The sequence below is a fragment of the Aythya ferina genome, assembly GCF_964211825.1.
Source record: "Aythya ferina genome assembly, chromosome: 1".
NCBI classification, from domain to species: domain Eukaryota; kingdom Metazoa; phylum Chordata; class Aves; order Anseriformes; family Anatidae; genus Aythya; species Aythya ferina.
Genome location: NC_140296.1, coordinates 134,110,431 through 134,131,814, shown reverse-complemented (window position 1 = coordinate 134,131,814; position 21,384 = coordinate 134,110,431). Strand labels below are relative to the sequence as shown.

At 37.8% G+C, this 21,384-nt stretch overlaps 1 protein-coding gene across 14 annotated transcripts in view; it reads right to left on the bottom strand.

The window, feature by feature from the left end:
- LOC311429702 (rho GTPase-activating protein 8-like) overlaps positions 1-21,384 on the bottom strand; it is a 144,127-nt gene that overhangs the window by 82,283 nt on the left and 40,460 nt on the right. For 7 of the 14 annotated variants that reach the window (XM_084505842.1, XM_084505851.1, XM_084505845.1 and 4 more), the window contains exons 2-4: positions 16,590-16,701; positions 12,092-12,229; positions 1,200-1,287 (exon numbers count right to left, since the gene is read on the bottom strand). In XM_084505842.1, coding sequence (XP_084361968.1) covers positions 1,200-1,287; positions 12,092-12,229; positions 16,590-16,626 — 263 coding nt within the window. In that variant the 5' untranslated portion in view covers positions 16,627-16,701. The remainder of the gene's footprint in view (positions 1-1,199; positions 1,288-12,091; positions 12,230-16,589; positions 16,702-21,384) is intronic. The other 7 variants (XR_014688356.1, XM_084505844.1, XM_084505847.1 and 4 more) reach the window with 1 other exon arrangement.

Here is a 21,384-nt window from a genome sequence, read left to right as displayed (position 1 = left end):
CACTTGATAGTTATATTGGCAGCTTCACATTCAGACATTTTCCTTCAGCGCTCTCTCTTAGCACAGACTTTCAAAGTGAATTTGATGTAGGCTCAGGTACAAAAAAACATTTAAGTGTTCAAGTCCAGGAGAGTCCTAGGGCTGGAAATCCTAGTTTCATCAAGGTGCCTCCCTGCAGAACTGAGGAAGGTTCTTAGATCTGATGATGTGGTTTGTCACATTCCTTTCTTTGGCATTTCCTATTAATCTGTGCAGGCAACTCCTCTAGGTTAGGTGCTGACTGGTGGGGCTCTTATTCCTAGGTGCTAACGCTCCCCAAGTGTTACACAGCAACTTTTGGCTTAAGGCTGTGGAGATATGCTAGGTGTGATGAGCACACAAATGAAGCAATATGGTCTCAAACACTCCTCTCTGCTTCTCAAAAGTTGAGATAAGAACATTTCTGTCCTTTACAAGGGTGATGGATACTGATGGTTAAAAGGTGCTCAAACATTTTGGTAATGGTGGCTGTACAAGAACTCCAAAAAGTTTTAAAATACTTAATAAGAACAAGCATTTCATGGCAGAATAGATCTCATTGCAATGACGGACGGTGAGTTCCAGCAGAAACATGTCCTTGCTGCAGCAAGTTTATAAGGAAGAATGTTGTGATTTTTTAGTTATATCCTCTTTTAAACAAAAAGAATATTACAAAGTGAGACATAAGAGAGTTAAGTATAATAATATTGTACTTAATGCAGGCCATTTTATACAAAGAGGAAAAACACTAACACATAAATAACAAAAACTTCTTGTTAAGTGATTTAGGAGCTGAAGTAGCCAATTAAGGAAAACCTTGCTATTCGTGAGAACATATATACTGAGCATTAAAATACTAGAATTCCTCCTCTCTTACTGGTCCTCATCACAAATTCCATTTTAAAATACTATCAGAATTCATTAATAAAATTATGAGACCAAGTTAATTTCAGTACATTGTGCATTGCTTCTGCTAGTCAATATTCCAGGTGAAGTAACTGACAGTTTCATCCACATTTCATTGACTTAGTATTAACACTAGTAGGTTGTGCATTCTTTTTTCTTTTCACTCTCTAACTCCTGCTTCTCTGCCCTGAAAGCTCATTCATCTGGAAACAAGCTAATAGAAGTTCACATATAAAATGTAAAGTAGTCCACACAGAAGATTGAGAGAAACTTACTCCAGCAATCTGGTGTGATTGAGCTGGTGGGAAGGGGGCATACGGCAGCAACTGAAGGTAATCACCTTCCTTCCAAAATTGTCATCACCTAGTGAACAAAACAGTTAGTAAAGATAAAACTCACTCACTTATGCAGTGAGACATCAGTGATCTGAGGGAAAGGCTTGTATCTTCTCATACTGGGGGCTACCTTTGTATTTCTCAGCTCTACTCAACACCCTGTGAAACTCCACAATCAAATAGTGTCACCTACAGAAATCCGTTTGGCCACCACTTTAGTGAAATGAAGCAGCTGCTGGGCAACTGAGGCAACTAAGCTGAGAAAGTCACATTCAAAGGGTGGCTGGTAGTACGCAGCTCCTGAAAGAGAACGGTTAAGTCCTCTCACAGAATTCAGGAATGGAAAAAAACACGCTGGCTTTCTGTAGTAGTCTTAGAAGTGACATTTTTAAAGTCTTCATGCCTTAATTCTGGAATTTATAAAAATACTGTTCTGCTACACACACTTTTGGCATCTGCTTTGTCGAACATATAAGTCAATATTTTAACCAAATTAAGCTTTCTTAGATACTTTTCCAAAAGCACTGCTACATTCAGATCCATGAAGATCAATAAGACTCCATCCTTTAGCCCCTCTGGCAAAGCGTGTATTGTTGCACTCAAGTTCTGCTGTCTGGAAATCCAGACTCAGAAGTAAAGCAATGATCATACTGAAGGTAACTGCACTGAAGATTGTGAGGTGTTAAGATTTTAACATATATCTATATGAACGATATCAATTCTATTAAAATAATTCAGAAATATCAGAAAGTCATAGAATGGCTTCAGTTGGAAGGGACTTTAAACATCATCTAGTTTAAAACTATTTCCCCTTGTCCTATCATTATCTGAGCAAGCAAAATGTTGCTCTCCATCTTTTTTATAAGACTCCTTTAAGTATCGAAAAGTTGCAATAAGGTCATCCTGGAACCTTTTCTTTTTCAGGCTGAATAACCCCAGCTCTCTCAGCCTTTCTTCCATAGGAGAGGTGCTCCAGCCCTCTGATCAACTTCATGGCCCTGCTCTGGACCCACTCCAGCAGGCCCACATCCTTATGGTGCTGGGGACCCTAGAGCTGGCTGTAGCACTCCAAGTTGGGCCTCACAAGGCAGAGCAGAGGGGGACAATCCCCTCCCTTGACCTGCTGCTGGCCATACTTCTGTTGATGCAGCCCAGGGTGCAGTTGGTCTTCTGGGCTGCAAGCGCGTACTGCTGGCTCATGCCGAGCTTTTGGTCCAGCAGAACCCCCAAGTTCTCTCCACAGGGCTGCTCTTAGTGAGTTCTTCTCCCAGGCTGTCCTCATGTCTGGGATTGCCCCGACCCAGGTGCAGCACCTTGTACTTGGCCTTGCTGACCCTCCTTAGGCTCAGGTGGGCCCACTTCCCGAGCTTGTCCAGCTCTCTCTGGATGGCATCCCTTCCTTCTCTTGTACTGATCACACCACTCAGCTTGGTGTCACCTGCAAACTTTCTGAGGGTGCACCCAATGCCACTGCCTATGTCATTAATAAAAATATTAAATAGAACTGGTCTCAGTACAGACCCCTGAGGGACACCACTTGTCACCAGCCTCTACTTGGAAGTGGAGCTGTTGACCACCACTCTCTGGGTGCAGCATTCAAGCCAATTCCTTATACACTGAATGGTCCTCCCTTCAGTGGACCAGGATGTTTCAACTGAATTAATATTTGAGACATTATTGGTGTAATTTCAATATCCAAACTAAGCTATATTTAATCCTCGCTTCTATTCCCATTAAAACATTGAAGTTTGGCTTTGACATCAGTAGGAGTACAATAAAGTTAATAATTTGCCTTTTTTTAGATATTCTTTATAATTGTTGTTCTCCTTCCTCCTCTAATTATGTATGTAGCTGGAAAGAATAAGCAAGAAGTAAAATGGGGCAAGTTAACTCTATAGCATAGTAACTTAATGAATTAAAAAAAATCTTGCATTTCTTTGACAACTGGATAGAAAAGCTTCACCTGTCCTAGTCTGTATTACTGATGTTAATTCAAATTACATGATCTGAATGAACAGACTATTTCCCAGCTTTGAAAACACACACAGTTTCCATGAAAACCCACCACTGACAGTAATATGCATCCCAGAGGTCACAATAGGACAGTATTTTTTTTATTTTTATTATTTATTTTGTATTATTATTTCTTCTTAAAGCAATTCTGTTTTAGGTGTGGGAGGAGAAAAGGGATAGAAGAGACGAGATTAACTCTTAATGACTTTTCACTTATGAATGCCAACTGGTAGACATCTTCTGCATTATAATTTCCAAGCCTGCGTTATCACCAGAAACCATACCCATATCCCTTCCATTGACTTGTCAAGCTCCATCTTGAATATCAGTGAGGTTTTTCTGGTTCTTGCTCATGCTGCTCAATGCTTTGACAACATGGAGCCTTTCTTTCTCAATTCCAATCTAAAAGTCATAGCAAGTTTGAACAAATTTGTTTGTGGGACAATGACATGACTTGGGTGAAACAGCTCTTCTCCAGTATTGTTTAACATCCTGAAGGAAGATCTAGGCAAGAATCACATCCCCCCTCAGCCTGCATTTTACTGTTTGCAAACAAGTTAGATCTCTGTCTTTTAAGAGTCTCCTTTCTCTGATCTAGATATTTTCTACAGTCTTGAATTCATCTTTCCTACACCTGGGGGCGTTAGCTTCTCAAGGTGAAGAGTTAGGTAGGTATCAGGTGAAGAGTTAGGTAATAAATTGTAGATGAACATCACACACAGAACTTAAAAGATTTTCTAATAATATCAACATCATCTTTACTGAAAACCAAGATGAAGTATTAATTTGACAGCTATACCTGGATTATCTCTGATGTCCACTCCACTCCCATTTCACAGATCATTTTTCTCCTTTTTCTCTCTTTGTAAAACCAAAGAAACTTTTGCTATTTGCTCTAACATCCCTTAAAGATCTAACTCAGCTTTTGTTTTGGCAATCAACACTTTAGTCCTGTAGTTTCGACTTCCACAACATAGTTTTCTCGGCTGGATGATGAGTTTCTCCTGTTCCTTTTAGGCTGGCTGCTTATTTTTATTTTTTCTTGAAGGTGCTTTTTCATCCCCCATGGTCCTGTGCCCCATTCCACATTAATGATAAATTCTGACTCCTGTGTTAAATAAGGTGCTTAAGCACCACTCAAGGAAAGATATGCATAACAACACAATTATATGTACTCAGGTACACGTATATATTGCTCTTAAATAGGCCATAATTTTATTTCCTGAAGTTATATTTAAGTGTCTTATTTGATATTCTCAGAGTACTTATAAAGGCATTATAATGTGATAAGCATTAATATAAATGATGTACTTAAATTAAAACATTAATAAAAGATTGTTCTCTAAATCATGACTTGTTTGTGGAAAAACTGCTGTGTTACAGTACACTGTGGAATATTTTATTTGTTAGAGACAACCATTTTTATGAGCAAAATAAATCTAAAAAATGATTCCAGTTAAATTACTAAATGAGTCACTAATTGTTACTGTTGGTTGCATTCAACTGTCTGATTTAAAAGGCAGAAAAAAAACACCTACCTTTATAAAAGAGTGCAAGCAGATACACTTAGAACATATACAAACACCGTTCCCTAGTTTCAGTGATGGGAAAATTAAGCCAGAGTAGCTTTGTCAAAACTACCAGCAGAGCAGAGAATAGAATCTTGGTTTCCCATCACATAGAGCCATCGGGGCAACAACCACAAAGCTGAAACACTGACTGAGAACTTCAACTTGACTAAAAACTAAATTAAGCAGTGCCAGGTTCCCACTACTGATGACAGATAATGAAGGGAAAGAGATGGCTATTTTTGCGTAGGCATCAATAATGCTTTGAAAAACATATTTTTTTAAAAAGACACATGAAGCGTTGATGCAAAGCCAAGCAGATCTCCCTTGCCCTCCACCAGAAGGGCTGTGACCAAGCACCCTACAAAATTCCTGTTGCTTTAGAGTGTTTGCTTCTCAGTTCAAAACAGTTTGAAGCCCAAGACTCTGGAGATACAACTTTTACCCAACCATGTGAAAGTGCAGTTTGAAGGGTAAAGTGGGGAACAGCAGTCATAATTAACAGAGCGCAATTTGAAGTATGCTGATTTTAAACCAGCACAGAGCAACAGATTATGCATTTGTTCCACAAAACCTGTATTTTCCTAGTACTTGGAATAAAACAAGTTAGAACTGAAAGATGCCTCAACTCTCTACAGGGGACAATGCAAAGAAAAAAAAAAGAAAAAAAAAAGAAAGAAAAAGTGCAATTTCAGCTTTGTTCCTTGATGTTTTACTTACAGGTCAAAAATATAGTTTTGTATTAATCTACTTTATTCCACATTACCAAACACTTTCAGATGATAACCTGTTCTACAGTCCCTGGAAATGTGCTCCTCCCCTTATCCTTCTACACCGTTTTTGAGCTCCAAGCATTCCAGAAGCATTCCCAAAGACAGAGTATCTTAACTGCACCCATACTCCTCTAACCAACTATCTCTATCTTCCTGCTCTTATTTTTTTTCATGTTGGCAAATCCCCTGGCTCAAATTCTGCCCTCATGCACAAAAAACATCTGGTAGATTTCTCTTGCCCATGGACAGGAGGATATTGCCTCGATGTCAGTCCCGTGTTATCATGCAGACACATTCACAGGTAAGGTATGTAAATACAGAAATCTCAGGCAGTCTCAGGACTGTGCACACTGCTGAGTCATTTCTGTGAGCTCAGCCCTGCAAAACCAACCTCCTCCTCTACACTTGATGAGTAAAGAGGAGTGTGAGAAGTGTAGTGTCCAGAATAATATTTATGCCCATTAAAATACAAGATATCCACTGAATAGATATCCTATGTATTCAGAGAAATAGACTGTGTGTATTTCTCTGAATCAGATATGATTCATACATCACTTCTGATATCAAACTTTGCAGTACCAAAAAAAAACAGTTACAGTAAGAGACAAAGAAGGGCACATGAGAAAAAGTATTGTTCTACTTTTTTAATTAAGAATTTGGATGGCACAGCACTTACTGCTTCTTGCAAATTAAGTTTTTTTTCTAATGATACAGATCATTCCAACTTGCAAACAAGATCCATTGAATGCTGCAATTTTAGCATGACTTTTTAAAAGCCTTTATTCTGATGATCCTAAACATTACCATTTTATAAGTGAAAAGTGAAATACCGTTTTATTTCACTGAAGCTTGTCATTATCAATTGCAGTTACAATTACACCACAAATTATCAATTATAATAAAACAAAGCAAGATCCTGAAGTCCATGGAAGTTTTGCCATTGGTTTCAGCAGGAGCAGAAGCTTAGTCAAAATCCAGGAGACGTGCTACGACAGTGAAAAGACTGGCTCCTGTATCTGTTTCTTTCACAGAAATTAAACTAATGAAAATGAGTTTAAATCTCAATTACACTGTGATAAATGGTAAGACAAACTGTGCTTTCTAACCTCCTCCTGCTCTCTATGATTCAGAGAAATATGGGGGTGCGAAAAAGCCAGTATTAAACTTCTATGTTTTGCCTAGGCTGAGTAATGAATGGACAATAAATACGCCCACAATTAATACCACATGGGTCTTTGCCCATCAATAACGACAAACTTCTCACTTGACTAAGAAATACACAGCCAAGATAACTTTGAGTCTCAACATTTGAGATAACAGCTGAGTCTCAACGTTAGCAGTAAAAGCTTATACCTTTACATGCAGAGCCTTGAGTCCTCTTTCATGTGGCACTGATCACCCTGGTTGATCATACGAAAGCACATTACAATGGATATTTTAATACTTCAGCTTTAAGATGGTCAAAAATTGTGATAATGAGCCAGCTGTTTATCCTTCAGGACAGAGATTGGATTCCCCAAATAGATATTGGGAGTGACATCAACTCTAAATGCCAAGTCAACCCATTTTGATTTCACAAACTTCTCTTTTTGTATTCATCCCTCTGAATGCTCCTCATGTTCACCCATTTATTTAGAAACCAATTTTCTGTGAGAGGATGGCACCTGCACTCTACCTGTCTAACTCTGGAAAGTGCTAAAATTGTAATTAAAATCAAGTATATGCTCAGGATGATTCCTAAAAAGGAACTACTGTAAGTGAATATTTCAGAGATTTCCTACATCAAAACCTTTATACATTCCCTTTGGAAAATAAATATTCCTCAGCAGAGATTCCTCCATGGAAAATTTTTCTTCTAAATTTTGACTAAGAGAAATCCTTTGTCACAGCACATTTTCTTCAGGCCAGATGAAAGCAAAGGGACAGATTGTTTTTTGGTGTAATTAATTATTTACATTTTGTCTGTGCTATTCTTAAAGCATGCAAAATTATCTGAAATATCAGTGAGTTAGTCATTCCTGAACCTAACCTCTAAATATAGGTACATCTGGCTGATTCTGTGTTTTCTCAGATTCAACAAGAAAATATGTGGATATATTTTGATGAAATTAACTCTGCTCTGTCTTTAAAAGTGACAGCATTGCAGGCTGATGTTCGAAAGTGAGAAAAGGATTTGTTTTATTTGACATTCTGAGAAGGAAATAGTTGGAGAAAGAAGCAACAGAAAAAACATCTCAATGTGGAAAATCCAAATTCAATTCCTCCCTGAAGAATTTGAACCCATGTATTTAAAATGACAACAACCAAATGGTTAGGACAGGTTTCCTGAAGTGCAAAGCCCACATTAACATCTTATCTGGTACTGCAGATAAGTTACAACACCCTCAGTTTCCTTTTCGGAAAGTGTCCAAGTTTTAGGTCTCTCCAGCTGATTTTTTGTTTTCACCAGAAGGGTATTATTCATGATATAATGCCAAAGATAACAATTTCAGGAATACCCTTTGGAAATATGATTTTCTTTGTCCATTTTTTTTTCTCTTTTAAGAAGAAAAGTATTAAACACAGCTCTTTCTTATTGCACTGCAATTTATATACTACAAATCTACTCCTGAAAGTATTGCAAGAAGCGGCAAAGCTGTCAATGATATGGCCTGAATGTTATAAAGACCCATGTCTTAGTCTTATTAGGTAATTCACTACTGTTTCTCCTTACATGTCACAAAAACTTTGTTACCATTATCTTTCACAGCCTGATCCATGTAGCACAATTTTAATCAGTTTCTAATGCACAAGTCTAAAATCGTAAATGTGCATGAAATGAAGCTCGAAGAAAAATACAGTCAGTCTCTCCCAAAGAACTAACATTTCAAATCTTTAAATATAACCAGAAAAGCAGAAAAAAAATGATGAGCAAAATACAGCGTTAAAACAATAATACACTTTACTTCCATTAAAAAGTTTAATCAAACACATAAGAAGATGTAACTGGTAGTTAATGAAAGCATAAGTACTGGGGACAGACTCATTCAAAATAATCACATAGTAAAAAAAAAAAAAAAAAAAAAAGGTACTATGTAAAGTTATCAGCAATGACATTATAAAAGCAAACCATAGAAAACTGGAAAGCTTGGTACATCTTATATGCTTATATGTCCTTTCCTGTTTGCCACAAAAAAACACTCTACATTCTTTTTAGGCAACAGATTGAAATTTCTCATTCAAGATGGAAATAAAAAGAACCAGCACTGAAGAACTGTTCCATTTACATGTGCTTAGAATAGTCAGCTGCACTTTGGTGTTAATGAGATAAACCAATGTAATTAATAAAAAGTAATTAAAGCTTACACCTTTTAAAAATGTTCCCTGATTTTATTTGTTTCATACTGTATAACTACAACTCAGATATCTCCTTTGCACATAGTAAAACCTATTGTTACAGAAAGCATGTACTAGTCAATTTACAAAAAGCGAAGAGGAATCTTATTTTTTTTTTAATAACTTGGAAATTAGATCATTGTAAGAGATGGGTAAATCACTGCAAATATTTTCACCTGAATTCTTTCTTTTTTTTTCTTCATTCACTTCAAACAATACATCTCATTGTCTTTCAATGACAGAATTTAAACGGAAGGAACAGCTTTTAAAATTGCTTTAAAACAGCCATTCCAAACACTGAAATTACACTTTTTCTTTTTCAAAGAGATTATTAAAATCATAATAACCAAGTATAAATCATTTTAAAATGATTTGTTTCAAAAGGGATGGGCCTCTTGCAAGATGGGAAGGAGATCTGAAGAGCTCATCCTTTCCTCACTTGAATGTAAATCCAGAAAGCATTCAAACCTGACTCCACTCCAGTTCACAGAGGGGATAGGGAGGTCTCCTTTTGTGGAGGTGAAGCATGTCTTTGGATGGTATTTTACCTCCTACATGTTTCTGCATGCATATGCACACCTCTGTGTTCCCATCTTACACTTTACTATCAGAATTATTTTACATGCACATATACTGCATTCTGAAGCACAGTTCCTGGCTTGTGCTTTGCATTTAAATTGACCAGTAGACTTGCAAAATCCCATCAAATTTTTCTGACCGAAATGGCAGCTAAAGTCACTTTTTTCCAAGCTTAGACAAAGGCTAAGGGGCATGTTTTCCCTACAAAAGACCGCTATATTAAGATGAAAAACATAAAAAATCCAGTGTTTCAGCCAAGATTCATCTTGTGAATACCCCCACTTACTTCAGCAAATTTATACCAGGAGCATACCTAATGTTTGGATTGTACTCCAAGCATACACTGATATGAAGGAAGTTCCAAGAAGAATCAATGAATGCTACCACTACCAGGAGGTCTCTTTAAAAAACACTATTGTTTTCACTCAACTACACTTAAGCACATTCCCATTTTCTAATACAGGAATAATGCAAAGGCATACACATAAAATGAAGGCAGTTGAGACTGATCTAGAATGGACAGGTTGTTTATCACTCTGTTCCCACCACATGTACTCCGTTTCACCAACAGTAAAAGTGATGATTTTTAAAAGGAGCTGTTCCAGTATATTTCACCATCTCACCTAAAACTTAGCCCTTTTTTGAGTTCCCCCACCATTTCAACTTTTCCAAGTCAAATGGTAGTGTCAGTCTGCAGCTATGGAAGTTGTGTTTTTTGTTTGCCTAGGCAATAAGTGAACTTTTACTTACTCACTTTTTAAAATGAGCTGGGAATGTCTTATTGGTCGGTCAAGCAGAGATTACTAGGACTGCCAACTTGTTCCCTTCCCCTCCAGTACAAAGGGACAGAGAAAGCAAAAGTTTTCAAAATGCAGACCCAGGGGTTTCAGCTCATCATCAGGCATGTCTGCCCATAGCTGTAAAAATCATAATGATTCCTCCCAGCAAGATAAACACAAAAGGACACTTTAGAATTACCACCACTAAACCAGACAAATACCAAGTGCTTCTGACTTCCAGGGCAGCTTTGACTGAATGAAAAATGAGGACTAACAATAAATGTTTACTAAATAGTTGTGCATGACTAAAGCTGAAGCAGTAAATATGTGGCCCACCCACAACTGGATCTTGAGTATACTAGAAGGAGAAAAAAACCTCTTAATAATGCTTTAAAAGAGAGCTCTTTCAGTAGCACTGCCTAATAAAGCAGATGGGAGAAGTTCTTAGAGTGACTCTGGAGTATCCAGTGTGTCTGTTAACACACTATTTCACACTTCGTCACTTTGATTTCAATGTTTTCATTAATAACTCCTGGTATTTCCTCCATCCCAAACTGGTGCTTGAGCACGAAACATCCTACTGGTCTAGTAGACAGTAGCTTTTTACTCACAAGAGTGTGGATGTTACTCCCTTGTTTATGGATAGGAATCTTATGATGGGGTGTAAGTTTTTATAAAGCTAAAAAGTAATTATTATCCAGTGCATAACTAGCTTCAAGAAGACATTAGTATGGGTACAATTCTCATTCCACTACAGTCAGAAGTCAAACTACAACAGTTTTTCCTACCCTATTCAATCAAACTTCTTCAGAGGACTGGTTCAGCTGAAGGTCATACTCATCTGGATGACATTCTGTTTATGGCTCAAATTCAGGAAGGTGAATACCTATAACTTGAGCTCATCATTTTCCAGATAAACCACAGGCCCATCATGCCCACTAAAGTATGAAGTGCAAAAAGCGTGTAATATTGAGCAATCTTAAGCTTCATTAGAATGAGCAGTGTTAAAAAATTTTATTTCTTATCATATTTTTTTTTTAGTTCAGTACCCTGGTTATTAATATTAGCTTAACAAGTGTGTTAATTCCCAAAGTAAACCAAATGGATTAAAAAAAAAAAATGTATACTTTAAAGAGGTGCTTTTATTTCATAAATGTGCTTGCGTGTCCTGTATATTGCCAGAAAGTTTTAAAACTAAATAACTGTAAACACCAAATGAACCAATATTCAAATATGTTAGGTACCCATAACTTCTCTCCATATCACAACATAAAGTCAGGTGATAAATGTAGTTAACATTTATGTCAACAGTTTCCTTTCTGCCTTTTATTAGTTTTTATGCAGTAACCCATATCTCTTTAGCTGCATGCCCTTCCCTGAGCAGACTAGAAAAATGATTACATGTGTGGCTTCACAACACTTCAGATATTCACAATATTTGTGAATAATTTAAGATTATTCACAAAACAAAATTACTTATCACTGAAATAAAGTACAGCTCTGTTACAGCCACAGTTAGGACCTAGATTATAATATGTTGTTATGGTTATATTTTAAAGCAAGATTAAGCTCAAATATTTGGCTCATATGTCACCTTTAGAAAAGCAAGGGATCACGTTACTATGCAACTACTTTTCAAGATTAAGGCTGAAAGTATTAGCATGATTACAATGCATTACATCAAGGAGTACAGTGAGAAAAATATGATAAGGGGTTTAATAATGTGAATCTTTCTCCAAACATACCTGCTAATTGGATGATGCCGTGTCTTGCAACATCATAGTAGGGGTGATTGATATTTAACTCAGTATCCTCAAATGGTGGAGACATAAATGTTTTTTCCTGTCCTGACTGTGCGTCTTCTGTTTCATCTTTCTGCAGTTCTAAAAAAGCAAGCAAGAATGCTTAAGTGCTAGTGAACAAAGAAAAACTTTTGCCTCTGATGAATTATTAAGGGGGTGAATTTTTCCTCAAACAAAAACACAGGCCTTGATCACCATTTGTTTCATTTTCAATTCAGGTTCTTGCTCTTTCTCCACTCTCCAGTGTGGAAAAAACAATCTTCTAATTACTCAAAGCTACCTTCGCATCCTACTTAAAGTTAGTATCTGCTGCAGTGCTCATAAAAATCTTGACAATGACTGGACAGCTGGCATACTGTGACTTTGCTATGCACAACTGCTGTTGTCTCATTATTTCCTAGACTCTCACAATCTGCTTGTTGTATCCATCTACATCTTCTTGTCTTTTACTTCAAGGTTGTCCAAATGGGGAAATCAAAGTTTCAGTATGCTAATGCGCGTTGACAACTACTCCATGTGTGCACTGTCTGAAAGCAGACTTTCAAAAGGATACCTTGCATAAAGGTATCAAAGTGCAAAAAAGCCTTCACCATAACTGCATGAAAATCCACCATTTACTTTAAATCCTTCAACCTTCAGAACCTGCAATAAGCAAAGCAGCCATATGTCGATCCATCATATAGTCCAGCTAGAGGCCAAGCTAAGTTGCTCAAAAGATCATCTCAAAAGCCCAATGAAATCAATAGGCATCTTTCTCTCTCTCCCTTCCCCGCCCCCCCCTTTAGTAGATTCTGGACTAGGTCCTCAAGTTAAAATCTACTTTGCACTAAAATGAACAATACAAAGTCAATCAATCTTATTTGAAGGTTTGGTTAATTTTTCCCCCAACTTTTTACAAATTGTTTTACAGTTCAAGAAAGGATGATCCTAAGTACCTTCCCAGATAAACACAGATTCTGGGATAACTGCTGGCCCTGAGGTTGCCACACTATCCAAGTGAATGCTTCCTAGAAACTGACTAGGGACCAACAATAGTGCCAACCATACCCTGGGGTGCATTGAGCATGACGTTGCTAGCGGGTTAGAGGGAAATGACTGTCCTGCTCTGTGCTGCACTGGTGCAGCCTCACCTTGAGCGCTGTGTTCCATTTTGGGGCACCACAATAATAAGAAGGACATAAAACTATTAGAGAGTGTCCGAAGTATGGTTACAAAGATGGTGAAGAGTCTAGAGGGGAAGACGTATGAGAAGCAGCTGAAGTTGTTCGTTTTGTTCTGTCCAGATCAGAGTAGGCTGAGGGGAGGCCTCATGGGGGCCTCCAGCTTCCTCAAGAGGGGAGCGGAGGGGCAGGCGCTGAGCTCTTCTCTCTGAGAACAGCAACAGGACCTGAGTGAACAGCATGGAGCTGGGACAGGGGATGGTCAGGCTGGATGTTAGGAAATGGTTCTTCACTCAGAGGGTGGTCAGGCACTGGGACAGGCTCCCCAGGGCAGTAGTCACAGCACTGAGCCTGATGGAGTTCAAGAAGCATTGGGACAACACTCTCAGGCATAGGGTCTGGTTTTTGGGTGGTCCTGAGCAGAGCCAGGAGTTGGACTCCATGATCCTTGTGGGTGCCTTCCAACTCAGGATAGTCTATGATTCTATGACAAGAATAAACATTATATTAACCCATCAACACACAAGTGTCTTGGTGGCTTAAGAGAAGAAAACAGAATCATAGAATGGCTTGGGCTGGAAGGGGCCTTAAAGACCATCTAATTCCATCCCCCCCCCACCATGGGCATGGACATGTTGCTCTAGACCAGGTTGCCCAAAGCCCCATCCAACATGGCTTTAAACATCTCGAGCATGGGATAGGACATTCACAACTCCTCTGGGCAACATGTTCCAGTGCCTCACCACCCTCTGAGTAAAGAATTTCCTCCTTATATCTGATCTAAGTCTTCCCTCTTTTAGTTCTAAACCATTCCCCCTTGTTCTATCACTACACTCCCTAACAGAGTCTCTCCCCAGCTTTCCTGTAGGCCCCCTTTAAGTACTGGAAGGCTGCTATAAGGTCTCCCTGGATCCTTCTCTTCTCCAGGCTGAACAACTCCAACTCCCTCATCCCCTCTTCATCGGACAGGTGCTCCAGCCCTCTGATCATCTTCATGACCCTCCTCTGGACCTGGTCTAATATGTCCATGCCCTTCTTGTGCTGGGGCTCCAGGTGGGGTCTCACAAGAGCAGAGCAGAGGGGGAGATTCACCACATCCTGTACATCATTCATCTCTTTTATCATACAAGTTTTAATAAGGTGGAATCAGCAGGTTTATCTATAACACTATTAGTGCCACTTAATTTTAAGTCCTTCAAGAATGTTTTGCCTTCTGATCATTTTATATGCCTTAACCACCACCAAAGATACACTAGGGCAGACAGAATATATTAGGTATTGATTTCAGCCAGATTTATGTACTAGTAGCTAATACATGTCAGAGAAAAAACTCTCAGTAAATATTTTTGAATGCTTTACACTCAGTTTCCCAGTATCTTTCTATTCTATAAATGGTTATATGAAATCTTGTCTCATTTTTGTTTTTAACATGGTTAGTACCAAAACTGTATTTCAAAAGGATGAAGATTGTAACCAATGGCTGGGCTTCTCAAAGACAAAGAGCAGTCACAAATTATATTTTTTCTTAAGTTTATTTATGTTTGAATTCAAATCAAAGCTTCTTCAGAAAATAAAGCAACAGTCCTATTGGTCTCAGGGAAAAAAAAAAAAAAAAAAAAAAAAAAAAGAAACCTGTGTTTAGAAATATACCATTAGAGTTCTCCACGTACACAAAAACTTAATTTTTTTTATTGTCTCCAAAATCTGTATCATTCTACCATTTAAAAGTGTATCATACATAAAGAGCTACACTAACCTCAACTGGAAAAGTATTCTTTCCTTTTAAAGAATTATTTTTTCCCCAAAGCCAAAAAGAACAATACAAATATAACCCAATACCTGAATTTCACCATTTCCCCCCTCTATTTATATATTTGAAGTCACATTAAAATGACAAAAAACAAAAGCGCTGCTTTGTTTAGTATGTTTTCATGTCTGAGCACTGTAACCACCCTAAGTACCAAAAACTTGCAAAGAAAATAGAGAACGTGACTGGGTGGGAATGTGAAGTGGGAAACAGAAACTATGTACCAGGATCCACTGAAACTGAACAAGCCTTATTAAAAGTGAAATGTATATTAAAGTTAAAAACAGAAACAACTAATATTCCAACTACAGCCTTTAGTACAGAGAGGTGGATGCCAATTCCTCCTGTGAATATATATTTTTTTACTACATATAGTAATAGGCTTCCAAAAAGCAGGATTTGTAACCAAGTACAGACAGCTATCTGGCTTTGAAAAATGGCAAAGAACTAGAGAAGCAAAATATCCATGACCATTTGTACTGCAGTTATTCACAGGGACTAAAGCAGTCCCAGCAGTAATCACAAATTACTTGAAAAGCTAGTTAACTCTAACCTAGTAAATAATTATTTGTTTATTCTTTTTCTTTCCCTTAGTTTTCTCCCCATACATGAACAAGAGGACTGAATCTCAAGAGACATTTCCAAATAAACACAAATAAAAAAGAAGATTAATTGTTCCAAACTGAGGAAGACCTGAGCTTCATATTTCTCCTGCAAATGATAGGAATTTATTGTCCTGCTTCATGAGCCATAGCAGAGAATCATCTGTTACCAATCACACTGCTACTGCTGTTCAACCCTTGCTGGGAGACACCACAAAAGGTCTGATCCAGAGATTGCCAAGGCTGAGAGGAAAATTGCTTTCCATGGGTTTTGAATCACGCCTTAAGAATAGAAAGCTGGCCAGCTGCAGTTGAAAGTCATGACATGGAGAAATCAAAGCTAAATGGATGGTCAGGGAGACTGAGGCAGAGGGGGAAAAACAAACAAAAAAACCTGAAAGACACTTGCTCTGGAGTTCAGCCTGACAACCTCAAAATCTCAGTGAAAAAAAACACATAATGCTGATCTTCAAAATGAAAGATCATGGTCAAATGCCATGGTCATATTGCTCAGGTCGACTAACATCTTTGGAGATAACACGCAATACAGCAATCACTGTGCTCATTCAATACGTGTCTCTTTGGAGTAATGACTCCCATTTGTGCCACAATATGTGATGATGGTGATATTCCAACAGCCTAGAATTGCACTGGGAACATTTAAAAATAATTCATAAGAGAAGCATGCATTAAACTAACCTTCAACCCTAATGGCTTTAATAGGGTACCTATTAGTACAGTGGCTGTAACTCATACAGGATTGCTCCAAGAAGCATTACAAAATGCCAGTGAAGCCTCTCACTGAAGATGCTCTATTAAATCACCTGTAACTCTACACAGATGTCATTTGAAGTATAATAAAACATATTTACCTATTTCAGCTAACTTCTCATAGTCAATCTCAGACATGTTTCCCCTTAGGAGGAAGTCTGCGCAGATCTTACTAACTGATTCTTGCACGATGAAATGGTTGTCAGGTCAACCCTACAAAAATAAACAGAAGCTGTGAGTACAGCATGCCATATTTTACACACTACACAGGTATAAAAAGAACATAAAAAAATAACAGTAACACAAGTCCTCTTACTGTTACGGCTCAGGAACAAACTCATTTGCATTTAGGCACCATTCTCCTAGAACACAGAGTACTACTAAAGAATTTTAAAAGAGCAGTTCAAAAAGAAAGCTGCATATAATAACAAGACTACCAACCAATTTACATGTTTTTATTTGGGGGGTTATTCTACAAAATATATTATACACATTTGTATGATAAACAACAGAATTTAGGATTAATTCACTTCTATAAACAACATTAATCTTCTTTATATCTTCCTAATTGTATTTCTCTGATGAAGATACATACTCCATACCCTCACACTAAAGTCACTTTTTCTATGGCAGTCATAAGGTTTATTACAGGAAAATGTTGTATACTTCACGTTGCACATGCAACAGCTTCATGAAAATTTCAAGTGAGCATTAACATTCATAAAATTGAAAAAAACAGCACTTCCTGGAGCTAATCATTGCTTTGTATCAAATTCTCTGCAGAGCACTTTGTAAACAGAATATTAAGTAACACACCCAAAGAGAACATCAGGAACTAAAAATACAATTTAGAAGCTCTGTTTTCCCAAGCAGCTGCTCCATGCAGCAATAAGGGTACTTCCCTTAAATTAAAAATCCAGACTCAGATGGGGAGGTGAGAAAGAAATGGAGCTTTTCAAACTCTCCTTTTAATTTCAATACCCTGTTTCATACCAGTTTATTTCCATATACGCATGTTAAAAATAAGATAGGTAAATTTATGGTCTAGTTATTGAGAAAATGCATATACAAGCACATTCTTCTCTCCTCTCCCAGAAGGTTACATATTGTACTGTTACTTCAAAGCACTGAAACTGGGAAATTACCGTATGCCAAACAAACAAACAAACAAACACACAAGCTAAAAGGCCAGTCTGCCTGCTAACTGCTGCCCACCCTGCATATCCCACAGCTTAAGGTTCTAGACCCCTAAGTCCTCAGACTAGATACCATCTATTTTCTTTTAACCAGAGAATGGATATCTAAGTAGATTTCCAGGAATAAAATAGATGTTTGCTTGCTTGGTTGATGTGAACATCTGCTTAATTATAGGCGTATGTTTACCTATTTTGTTGCGGAGGGATTAGTCATTAGAGTGATCACAGCTATTGGGTGTGTGAACTAGAGTCAGGATCTCACTGGCTGATGCAAAGTTTAACTTTCGGTTTCAAGTTTCTGCAGAAAAAATGAATTTGCATCCTAGTATGACTACAACTCCCAAGTACTACAGTAAAACAAGTACCTGTTAACAGTCACAATAATTAAGAGCTTCTAATGGCTAGTGAAGCTTTTTTAAAAATTTCATAACATTTTACAGATCTGATACTAATGTAGTAGTAATTATCACCAAAGGCAACCATGCATTTCCATAACTTGCTGCACTTTAGATATGGCTCTACTACTTTGTAGATTTTTAACACAAACCAACTATTTCATAATATTTTTCTTCATTTTTTCTTGAAAATTATATTCATTTTTTCTTGAAAATTATCATCTTCATTTTCAGCAAATTTAAAAGCACAATTTGCAATTTACAATTATTTACACCCAATTTAAAAGCACATACACTGGAAAAAGACCTAAAAAAATATTTTCAAGAGAAAATCCTCACTAAATAACAATTTTCTTAAAAAAATAAATTAATTCTTGGCCAGATATATTTCATTTTGTGTTAACTTTTTTTCACATGACATTCAAAATGAAAATACTGTTATTGTTTTAAAGTTATGATGCAAAGAAAACACTTAGTGATTGATATTCCAACCAGTGATTAATTTGTTCATTACTATTGAGAATGGTATTTTGACATTTCTAAAATTAATAATTAGCAACTAGTGTGATAAAGTGTGTTTTATTTAGCAACTAATTTGTGACAGGTATTCTAGATGAATTGCTATTTGATGCAGTTTGCTCATAAGTAATCGGTATATTATCTGATCATGTGTGCCTGTGATGGTGAGAAGCAATTGGTATGTATGTAATTTGGCCAAACCAAAGAGGTGTTTTTGAAGCAAAAAGCAGTTTCAAAGTAAGGTCAGGAAAGATGACTTTTTTTCTACCTTACTTGAACACTTCCTTCCCAGCTTTTCCTCCTAAATGAAGTATTTACATTTTGTAGGCATGTTTTATTTCAATACAGAGTAGTTTTCAAGGAGCTCCAAATTAAAACAGAGCTCACACTTGTGTTCTACTAATTTTAAAGTCTCCAATGCCACCAAGCATTTAAAGCTAGACTTTCAACCCTCTGCTGAAGCTGGAACTTGACCGCAATAAGCTCTTTGTAACAACACAGACATTGTTTTTGTTATGTTTTTCCATTCTGTGTCCAGAGACCACCACCTACACCCAGTCAAACTTTCAGAACAAAGAAAGACAATGGGTAGGATGGATGTTTTTACCTCTGTAGACTCTTCATCCCAACCAAATACACCCAAAAGCCCTTATAATGTAACAGACCACTACCTTGCTTCTTCAGTGCCTCTTTGTGCCAGGCTCTTCCATCCTATTGAACATTAATTATAAATAAGTGGAAAAAAAAAACACAGCCTATATCTTTGGTGCTGCAATGCTTTTCAAATCTCATGAATAATAAAATCTCAGTGTAATGATGGGGGAAAAAATGCCACCTCCTTATGCCTCTTCTTGGCAAAACAAAACACCACACACACCACCATCTTTCCACTGCATAGAATGAAATAAAAAACAATTTCTCCTTCACATCAGTTGCTAACACTCCAGGCTAGGAGTAGCAGCTCAATCTAAAGAGAACAGATTTAAATATCTCCCAGAACCTGCTGAAGAATATCGGGCTTTTGAAGAGCCAAGTTACTGTACAAGTGAAAGCAACTATTATAGTTTAAACGTTTAATGCACAAAGTTAGTGGGAAGCTAGAAATTATTCAGATGGAATCAAAGGAGGAGGAAATAGGGAAGGAACCACCTGCCTGCTTTTCAGCTCACTGTTCCCTTGGGGCAGCAATTAGAAAGTTTCCAGTTACAAGACAAATTTACTGTAGCACCCTCAGAAATTGATTTCCTGTTGACCACAGCATTCTCTGTTCCTGGGAGATAACAATCTCCTTAACTGTGCTCCTTGCCATGTATCGCTGTTTATAGTAAACCATCAGATTTAGTACCTTCCCCCACCTCACCCCACTAGAAAGGTAATAAAAAACAGCATCCAATAGAACTGAACTACAAGCCTTTTATTAATAACAGACATTTGGAAGTATTTTACAAAATACCACATCCTACATCCCTCCACAGGCAAGGTTATTATTTAATGACATCCCTAAAAGAGCATTACTTTATCAAAAATGAAGGCAGTCACCCAGAGAACTGCTCAATAATGAACTCGCATCTACAGATAGTCCAAACAAAGGTGAGGGATCCCTCACAACATTTGTCTGGGCACAAATGCATTTGATGCCTATTCTTTTTGTTCATTCAGCTGTCAGAAATGTTATTCTTCAAAATTAAACAGTGGGGCTTCTCTTCATTTTTTCGCGATGTTGTTGCCTTCAACAGATATTCTTTGTTACTTTTCAGAGGTGTGACACAGCATCAGTATGCAATTTACATTTCGATTAGATGCTTCTGCATAGACCAGCATTTGCTAAGGAGTATAGTCGACAAAACCAGGTAAAGAGGTTTCAGAAGGTTATTTTATTATTTATAATGCTGTGGTAAGTTTGCTATGAAACTTATAAACACAGAACCACACCAATTGATTGCATAATGTGCTTGTGGAAAGTGTATTCAACACGTTCTGCTTTTCCTCCCATATGTTGTCTGTTCTACTACATATTTTTCCTCAGTGTATTCCTCCCACAATGTCTACCAAACCCAAAGTCCATATTATTCATCAGCAGTATATTTCAAGTGTTTGACACTTATATTCTGTATGAACGTACCACTCTTTATTGACAATACATAAAAGAAAGTTAGCTAGACCACACATAGGAAGCAAACACCAAGAGGACTGACTGTCAGCTACAGCACACAGGGCCGCAGTTCTTCGGGCCTCCTTTAGTTTAACCACAGAAGGGTTGAGGTGGAAAGGGCCCTTTGGAGGCCGTTTGGCCCAGCCCCTGATCCAGGAAGGCCACCTGGAGCAGGCTGCCCAGCACCACGCCCTGGTGGCTTCAGAAGATCTCCAAGGAGGAGACTCCACGAACTCTCTGGGCAAACTCTCTGTGCTCCGTCACACCCACACAGCACAAAAGGGTTACTGATATTCAGAGGGAACCTCCTGTCCGTCAGTTTGTGCCCAATGCCGCTTGTCCCAGCACTGGGCAACCCTGACAAGAGCCTGGCTCTGTCCTTTTTGCAGCCTCCCTTCATGTATTTATACACACTCACGAGCTCACACCCTGAGCCTCCTCTTCTCCAGGCACAGCAGTCCCAGCCCTCTCAGCCTCTCTTCATAGGAGAGATACTTTAATCAGTTTAATGACTGAATTTGGTCTAGTTTAGCTAACATCAAAAGTCTGCCTTACTTCTCAGAGGCTGTCACTTCTTGATAAATTTTTCTATGACAGAAAAAAAAAAATAATTCAAGAGGATCCCCATATTTTC